A 9,525-nucleotide genomic window follows, 5' to 3' on the forward strand; every position below is an offset into this window, starting at 1 on the left:
ACATTTTATTGTTGGATGTAACTGGGACCCTGTGTACATAATTTCGCTCCACCACATGTACCACATGAGGTGCGAATGACAATAAAGAAACTGACTCTGACTCTGACTACAGCCTAACCAATAAGACATCAACCCTAACATCTCATCATTTAGCCTAAAGGTCTGTTCTGCACTCTCCTTCATCCAACTCAACTTACCTGGTTTCATATCCACAAACCTGTAAAGGGAAACACTGACTATTTCATTCATTCTGACATGGAAAATATTGAACACTACCAATTTTCGCCACTAGAGGACCCTGGACCCATTTGGCAAGCCATGAGTCTGATTAATAGGCAAAAGTGGCTTTTAATGAGACATTTGGCTTGCCTTACAGGCTTCTTTCGTCTCACTCTGGAACTCCTGGAGCAAACCTCAAATCAGCTGCATTTTGCTGCGCCGCTCAGGCGAAATGCAGCTGATTTGACCGTCAAAGTGCATCTATTAAGAAAAAGACTGAGACACACCTTTGCTATGTCGAGCAAACAAATAATTGTTTTTAGGTGGTTATCTTGTTACGTTTTGAAGAAATGCACAATGACTTGTCCCTCTGCGCAATCCCACTTCTGCGTATTGGCGTTGGAAATGCAACTAATTTAACCGTCAAAGTGCATTTATTAAGAAAAAGTTCAACTGTGACACACATTTGCTATAATTTAGAGCAAACAAATGAGTGTTTTTAAGCGTTAATCTTGTTAATTTATTGTTAAAGTCCTCCCGTGCATGCTCCCGTGGCTGCCATTTGGCAACCAATCGATTTTTGGCAGAACACCGGTCCACATTTCTGGGTTGTCAGCGGTGACGCATGATAGATGATAGATGTGACATATACGGTGAAGTGACTTATTTATGTTTTTGTTTTTTTCCACTTTATTAGATACATTTGTATTGATGCGACCTATAGGGTAGTGCGATGTTTACGGCAGCACGTACGGTATACACATAACAAATGAGACAAAAATAAGAAACAAAATAACCTGAAAATACAGTAATGTTCAAAAGAATCTTCTTTATGCCAGCTTGAGACAAAATACTTTTTGTTTGTGTTAAAATTGTTCGTCTGAATTTTACAGCATTTATACAGCAATGAATAAACAAGAACAGATAACCAGCTAGTCATTTTTGTGATGTCGTTTTTAAAAGATCAGGACCTGAACCAAACTGGGCCAGTATTCCTCATACAGTGATCAAAGAAAACTTCTTCATTTTAAAGGTGTTACTCATTTTTTATTACAAAATAGAATAAAAATCTTTACGGGTGACATTTAAGGACGTACAAATCAAACTATTAAAATTATTATTTTTTTAAACACCGGTCGTGTTTGCTGCTGAGAGGCAGTAGATAGATTCACACAGGAAGTGTGTTTGTGCATGGGGCAGAGATATTTAGTGTGACCTGTCTGCAGGTTTGCCACTCATCATATTTAAATAAGTTGTGTTGTGTTAGTCACACAAGCTGAAGTGACACTTTGAGGTTTTCATTTCCTCACAAAACATCCTGCTTCTTGTCCCTTCCCTGCAGCTCCCTGGAGGTTTGGAAGGGCCTGTCCCTTCTTTAAAAGCACACTTGGAGATGGCAGCTCCACTGTCTGGGAAACTTCATCGCTTTGCCTGAGGGCTCTCTTTTTCTAATGACAGCACAGACTTGTTGGTTAGTTTACACTGAACTCACTGTGTGAAACAATAATATCAACACAGAAATCATATTTATGTGTGTGTGATGTTTGAGTGGTGGTCATGTGTGGCTGTGGACGCTCTCTTGTGGAGACTGTGGACATGCTGTGATCCGTGTGGGTGGAGCTGAGGGTTCAGACCTGCGGCACCAGCTCCCAGTCAGAGTTGGACCAAAGGATGCAGCACGAAACACTGGAATAAAAATATGGCTTCATGGACCTAAATGTGATTTTTTTTTTTTTTTTTATATATTTATATTCTGTTTTGTTTATGACTTTACAGAAACAGGATCTGAATTTTCAGTGAGTTTACTTTTTGGAAGACAATTTTCCAGACGCGCGCACGGATGCATTGCTTTAATTTATTATTAATCTGGTTATTATTGGTGCTCCTGATGGCTGTAAGGGTTGAAGCTGCTGACAGCCACCCGGGTGTCTGTCTGGATGGAGCGAGGCGCGCTGCACTCCGCTGCGCTCGCTTTCCTTGAAAAAAACACTAAAACTTCCTCTAAAAAGTTCTCTTTATGGCGCAAAATGCCAGAGTCTAATCTGCGCAATGACAGCAACTACGGGCTGGATTTCGAGACGCTCAACGACTCCGTCCTGGACCAGAACCTCACAGGGTGCAGGAACTTCACCATCACGGACCCGCAGGTTGTCGGGGTCGGGATCTTCCTGTCCGCCTTCATCCTGGTGGCGTTCGTGGGAAACATCCTGGTCATCCTGTCCGTGGTGTGCAACAAGCACCTGCAGAACATCACCAACTTCTTCATAGTCAACTTGGCCATGGCCGACCTGCTGCTGAGCGTCATCGTGCTGCCCTTCTCCGCCTCCCTGGAGGTTCTGGGCTGCTGGGCGTTCGGCCGGGTGTTCTGCAACATCTGGGCAGCTGTGGACGTGCTGTGCTGCACCGCCTCCATCCTCAGCCTCTGCATCATCTCGGTGGACCGCTACATCGGGGTGAAGCACTGCCTGAAGTACCCCAGCATCATGACGGAGAGGCGGGCGGCGGCCATCCTGGTGCTGGTGTGGGTCTCCTCCGTGGTGATCTCCGTGGGACCCCTGCTGGGGTGGAAGGAGCCCCCGCCCGTGGACGACAGCGTCTGCAGCATCACTGAAGAGCCGGGCTACGCGCTCTTCTCCTCGCTGTTCTCCTTCTACCTGCCGCTCATGGTCATCCTCATCATGTACTTCAGGGTGTACGTGGTGGCCCGCAGGACCACCCGGAGCCTGGAGGCGGGGGTCAAGCGCGAGAGGGACAAGTCTGTGGAGGTGGTGCTGCGCATCCACTGCCGCAGCGTGCTGGGGGACGCGCGCCCCGCCGGCTCCAAGAGCAGCAAGAACCACCCGTTCCGAAGTTCCCTCTCCGTGCGCCTCATGAAGTTCTCCCGCGAGAAGAAGGCTGCCAAAACCCTGGCCATCGTGGTGGGCATGTTCATCCTCTGCTGGCTGCCCTTTTTCTTCTTTCTGCCCTTAGGTATGTGCAGGGTGGTCGCCCGCCCCTGGGGGCGATAATGTTTTTTTTGCTCTTATTGCATTTCTCTTGAAGCACGGAGCGGGTTTGAATAAAACTTTCAGACATTATTCATTAGATACACATTTACAGGTGGTTAACTTTTGGAGTCAGTAAAGTTAAGCATGGCAGCTGCAGCCAAACAAGTTTAGAAAACACACACATGGGTCAAACTTTATTAGTTTAAAACAAATATTCAGCTGAAACTTTAGTATGTTAGCAGCTGAGACTGACCCCCAGCTCACAGTCTGTGGACCAACTGACCGGAAATCTGTTTTCAAAACTGTATCATTAACAGCTGGAGTCAACTCTGTCAGTCTGTTAGCAAAATATCTCATGAACAGCTCAGCAGACTTTAATGCAACATTCAGAAAATGATTATTAGATTTGTGTCTACAACTGATTAACTTTTGGTGTTAATCACTTTCAAGATGGCTGCCGCAGCTAAACAACCTTAGAAAGCAAAAAAAAGGCAACAACTCCTTGAGCTAAACTTTGGTGAAATCATAGTTGACGCTCGTGTTCAACACATATTTTAAGCGCAATACATTGTGTGATATTTTGGCTTAAAACTATGGCTTTAACTGTTGGAGTTAAGTCAATTTGTCTGTTAGCAAAATATCTCATGAGCTGTTGGATGGATTTCATTGACACTTTCAGAAAGCAGTCACTGGCCATGCATTTACATGTTTGTTGTCAACACAGTTCAAGATGGTGAACCAAACTAAATCAATCTTAGCTTATAAATGGCTAAAACAGTGAGTTTTACATGCGCTCAGCTAGATATTTGTTGTGGTGGTAGCCGAGAGTCATTTACAACAAACTTTAAGTGCAAATGATCGTGAGTGATGAGACGTTGTCAGATTGTACGTTTGACCCAAAACATTTACAGAGCCATCATTTCCCAACACAAGGAGATAAAGATTCAAACTCTTACTGAAACCTGCGGGCGATATGCATTCCTTCAAAGATAGGCCTTTCATCCCATCAATAGTTTAATTTAACATGTTACGTCTTACAAAAAGTGTTCACATAGAGTCCTCATGTTGGTGCCAGATACATTGAAACAAGGTGAGAGATTTTACAATGATGAACAATGTGTCGTAAAACTTTCATTAAATTTTAGCAGAATTAATTTAATTGTATGTCTTTAGAGGAACTGGATATTTTCTATACGTATGCATCTCTTCTATGCAGACGTAAAGTGCAGGAGCCAAATAAATCGGTGATTAGACTTTTTTATAAATATCCTGCAGAGGGAATCTGCAGAGCAGGGTCTGTGGTCTGTATCCAGGCCCAGATTTGTTAATAAATTATCATAAAGAAGAAATCATTCTTGCCACTTAAGAAATAATTAAAATGGGCAAAATAGAGGATTTTGTTCCAGTCTGGATTTTGTGGAGTGATTAAAACTTGGGTCACTGGTTTAGAGATGTGGTAAATTTTAAAATATTCTTTGAGCAATCATATTCATCAAGTCTGTCGTGAAAATACAGTGGAGGAAATAAATGATCCTAAATCTTATGAGATCCGTCAGAACTCTGTGTCAAAGACTGTAACACCAACGCACGTGTCTTTGAGTCAGCGCAAAGTCTAAAGGAAACTATATTTGATTGTTTATTAAGTAAACACTTTATTGTGATATGCCTGTTCAAAGCTTCTGTATTGTACTTTTAAATGCTAATTACATGTCACCTATTGAAACACCCATCAATCAAAGTGTTTCACACCAAATAAAAACAAACAGCTCAAAAGAAAATAAACAAACAAGCAAAAACAACAACAACAAGAAAATCGGAATCAACATAACTTTAACCATCACAAGCTGTGTATATTTATACAAACACGTTTTTTTTAAGGCATAACCATTTGAATTTATTTGATCTAGAATGATCTTGATTGTTTCATTAGTTAAAAACAATAGTAAAAATGCAGACATTGCACTAAAATTAAGAATAATATTTATTATTAGTATTACTTTTAGATGTTATATTTGGTCAAAAATGCACCCTAAATAATGTTCCTAATGACGTGACCTGCGAAACCTTCAGGCTGTTTTTATTAAATTCTGAAGAAGTAGCCATAACAAGCCAACATTTTTCAGTAATGAGAACTCTGAAGTTAAATATTTCCAAGTCCGGGGAGCTGAAATAATAATAACTACATTTAGTGAGGGTTCAGTTTCATATGTTTGTAACAGAAAGGTCACAGCAAACTCAGAAAAGTTTGAATGTTTGTTGCTTTCAGCTCCAGAGCAGTGCTGTCGTGGATTTTCACAATAATAAAATGACTTTTAGACACAGAAAGACACTCAGTTATAAATAAACCTTTGCAAGCTTAAAGCCTAAATATGTTGTTTTTTTTAGGATAAATTTCTCACTGATTGTAAAAAAATATTTTGATCACCAATATTTGCTGCACACCAAACTTCTCAAAAACAGCAGCAAAGCCTTCTGGGAAAAACGGTTTCAAAAACAAATGTGGTGCCACTAAAGCCGTCATCCATTCAAAGGAGAGGAGAAGAGCAGGGCTCCAACAAACACCTTCAAACAACTTGTTTGAATTATTTTGTCTTTGCACACCACTCAGAACACCGCACCTAAACGCTCGTGTTTTTAATATCAGACGTGTAACCTTCATCATGTGAATGAATGCTTATCAAGCATTCACACTATTGTGATTCTGTTTATTTTTCTTACAGTTACTTTCCTTCTTCTGTACGTTTTTCAGCATCTTTCTTTTTCCACAATTTTTGTGCTCTTTCAACAAGTCACATAAAAACGTTCAGCTCTTTCAGGACAATCCTGCTATGACTTTTGGTATTGGTGCAACTTTAGCTTTTTGAAATATTTATCCTTATCTGCCATTTTTTTCCTCATAGAAAATGAAATAAGCTCATTTTACCTCCTTCAAATCTTTAGATGTGTTTACAACCTTTTACTGCTCCTTTCACATTTTGTTCTGGTTCAGCTTCTTTCAGCTTCCTTGTGCAAATTTGAACCTTTTTTTCAGCTACTTTCAGCTAATTTAAGCTGTTCTTTGAGCTGTTTTGTGCTCTTTTCAGATTCTTTCTGCTAACAATAACATTGTTGTGCTTCTTCTAACATTTTCTGCTAATTTCAGCTTGTTATGCTCCTTTCAGCTTATTTCTGCAACTTTCAGCTTTTGCTACTATTTCACCTACTATATAGCTGTTTATATTATATTTTAAGATTTTTCATCTAATTACACATGTTTGGCACTCAAAGTTTTTTCATTCTAATTTTTAACTAATTTCAGCTTTTTTTCAGATAATTGCTACTTTATGTGCTCCTTTCTGCTTCTTTCAGGCTAACTGAGCAAGCATGTTTTGCTTTCTTCTGCTAATTTAAGCTTGTTCTGCCTTTTCAACTACCTTTTTAGAATATTATTGTAGCTAATTTCAGCTGTTTTCAGATACACTCAAGTTTTTCTTGGTAATTTTTGCTACTTTCAGCCTAATTAACCGCTTTCTACTAATTTCAGCTTGTTATGCCCCTTTCAGCTTTTTTTTCCAGCTAGTTTAAGCATTTTAAATATTTCAGATACTGTTTGGCTGTTTTTATGCAAATTTTAGCCTTTTCAGCTAGTTCCACTTTTTTTTAAATTTTTTTTTAGCTCATTTCAACACTTTCTAGTTCTTTCTCATAGGTTAAGCTTCTTTCTATCTTTTTGGCTACTTTTTCTAATTTTAGCCTTTTTTAAGCTGATTTTCTAATTTTTATGTTCATTTCTGCTTTTTTAAACCTAATTCAGCAAATATGTTTTCTTCTGCTAATTTAGGCGTCTTCTTTCATTTCAGCTACATTTCAGCATGTTTTTGTAGCTAATTTCAGCTGTTTTTCAGCAAGTTCTTCTGTAATAAGCATTCACAATGCATTTTCACACGAAATGTAAATTCTCTAGTGATTATATCGATCTCATAATTTGACTCAAGCAGGCTTGTATTGAGCCCGCAATTCAGTCAAATCATAATCTCAGCAAAACATTTGATTTTACCGTTAAGATAAGTTCCTCCGGTAAAAGTGAATTTGCATAATTAAAACCAGACAATCAGGAAGATAAGTGCCTGGAGTATCATAAACTGTCTGGAAAGGCCAATAAAACTCTAATTAGAGCTCTCGTGGAGTCTGGCTCTTTGCTGCAAACCTTTGGTCCAGCAAACGTTTTGCTGTTGAATGCAAAGGTTGTATTTTTAAAAGCACGAGGTTCCCAGTGGGGTTAATGACGTGCCGTTTATTTATCTCTGCGGGCCGAGTCCTTTATGACTGATTGATGAGCGTGGAGTGTTTCCGCCTCGGCTCGTACTCACTTCATCAGACACACCGATGTCGGTCGATGGTACAGATAATCAATAAAGAGTAACCTTTAACTGAGAGACAGACCTGTAATTAGAACACGTCAGAGCCAAGCAGGTCTTTTCTCGGTGACGATGTAAATTTAGACGCAGTGCTCTGACTCATCTCAACGTGCAGAGAGATTCCCCTGACACAGGTTTACCCCTGGCAACGCTCCGGTCTCATGAAGCTTTGCTGTTTGCAGCGTGGATCCAGAGAAAGAGCCTTCTAAACCTTCTGAAAAGGTCTTTGTCGCTTTGTATAAAAGCTTTCACGTTAATAAATCCAACCAGTTGCACAGAGTTTGTGCATTCTGAATGATTTTCTGTTTGAAGTAAAGTATCAGCGTCACCTTTATGAAACAATGCACAGGAATTAAAACCTCAGAAAGTTTGAAATGGTTCGGTTTAATCCTGATGGCCCCACGCGGGATGGTTTTGCTATAATTCAGACAGTTTCTCACATATTGAGTTTACATTTGGTGTTAGTAGCTGAGTGACACCCCCAGCATGTCTTCAAAGAACTGTTTGCACGAGGTCTGTTGTCGTTTTAATTTAAATATTGGTCTGTTAGCAAAAATAGTCCAATAACCAGTAGATTATTTTAATAAAACTTTCAGTCATTGGGTGTACATCAAGAACTTTTGGAGTCAACCCAATCCAAGATGGCAGCCAAAGTGTATAAACCTAAAAAAAAAAACAGAAGCTACCAACTTTACAACTATTAGGCTAACATTTGTCTGGTAGAAGCTGAGCTTCATAACCAGAACATACTCTGAACGCTAATCAATGCAAACTATTTTTGCCTAAATTGTTTTTATAACTGTTGACATCATTCTTGTTTGTCTGTTAGCAAAATATATCATGAACCACTGAATGAATTTTAACAAAACTCTCAAAAAGTAATGACTGCATCTACAACTCATACCTTTTCATGTCATCGCAATTCAATATGGCCGCTACAGTTAATCGACCAACACATGAATGGCCATTTAATAAGAGAAACAGTTTTGTTTTTGACATAAACATTTTTTTCTTTTCAAAATGTTCATTTTCCTGAATATAATCTATAGTTTTATTCTTCTCTTCATCTATATTTATTTTTAAGGGTTGAAAGGGAAAAGCAGTATTTCAGTTTTCCTTTGTCTTGAACAAATAGTGAAATTGACAAAAAAAAAAAAAAACTGTTCAGTCTTAAAAATTCAATTTCAGTTATTGGGCTAAACTGATTTGGTAGTAGCTGAGAGTGTTCCATCCATTATCTTTTATCTGCTTCTTCCATTTAATTTCTCTTCCTGATTTTTGACTCAAACTGTGCATGAGCAGCGGGCGATATGCATTCATTCAAGGAATACAAGCCCTTGAAGCTGTAAGCATGTACTATTCATCCATTATCTTTACCCACTTCTTTCCTTTTGGGGCGCAGGGGTCACTGATGTCCATATCCAGCCATCATGGTGCGAGAGGTGGGGGACACCCTGGACAGGTTTCCAGTCCATCACAGGAACACATAGAGACAAACTAGACAAACAACCATTCACTCTCTCACTCACACCAAGAGACAATTTAGTTATCAATCAGTCTAACATGCATGGTTTTGGTCTGTGGGAGGAAACTGCAGAACCCAAAAAAAAAAACCACGCACAGAGAGAACATAAAAAATACAACCAGTAAGGCCCTGGGTCAGGATTCAATATGGCAACCTTTTCGCTGAGAGGCCACAGCTCTACCTACTGAGCCACCATGCCGTCCGGCATGTATTTTATATACAGTTCCTTCTTAAAAAAATTGCATATTGTGATAAAGATCATTATTTTCCATAATGTAATGATAAAAATGAAACTTTCATACATTTCAGATTCATTGCACACCAACTGAAATATTTCAGGTCTTTAATTGTTTTAATACTGATGATTATGGCATACAGCTCATGAAAACCCAAAATG

The 9,525-nt window shown here is 39.4% G+C and overlaps 2 protein-coding genes across 2 annotated transcripts in view; one reads left to right on the top strand and one right to left on the bottom strand.

The window, feature by feature from the left end:
* The first annotated feature begins 2,234 nt into the window (after positions 1–2,234).
* adra1d (adrenoceptor alpha 1D) lies at positions 2,235–3,249 on the top strand. Its single transcript, XM_037674937.1, has one exon. It carries the CDS (start codon positions 2,247–2,249, stop codon positions 3,225–3,227), a length of 981 nt encoding a protein of 326 aa, XP_037530865.1. The 5' UTR covers positions 2,235–2,246; the 3' UTR covers positions 3,228–3,249.
* Positions 3,250–4,758: 1,509 nt separating this feature from the next.
* Positions 4,759–9,525, bottom strand: part of LOC119407501 (mucin-2) — a gene marked incomplete in the record, with an annotated part of 16,519 nt that continues 11,752 nt past the window's right edge. The window contains 1 exon segment of the mRNA XM_037674325.1: positions 4,759–4,778. Coding sequence (XP_037530253.1) covers positions 4,759–4,778 — 20 coding nt within the window.

Source organism: Nematolebias whitei, chromosome 3, assembly GCF_014905685.2.
Source record: "Nematolebias whitei isolate Nwh7 chromosome 3, NemWhi1, whole genome shotgun sequence".
NCBI classification, from domain to species: domain Eukaryota; kingdom Metazoa; phylum Chordata; class Actinopteri; order Cyprinodontiformes; family Rivulidae; genus Nematolebias; species Nematolebias whitei.

Coding starts and splice junctions, on each gene's coding strand:
- adra1d (XM_037674937.1), top strand. CDS start 2,247: ATGCCAGAGTCTAATCTGCGCAATGACAGCAACTACGGGCTGGATTTC.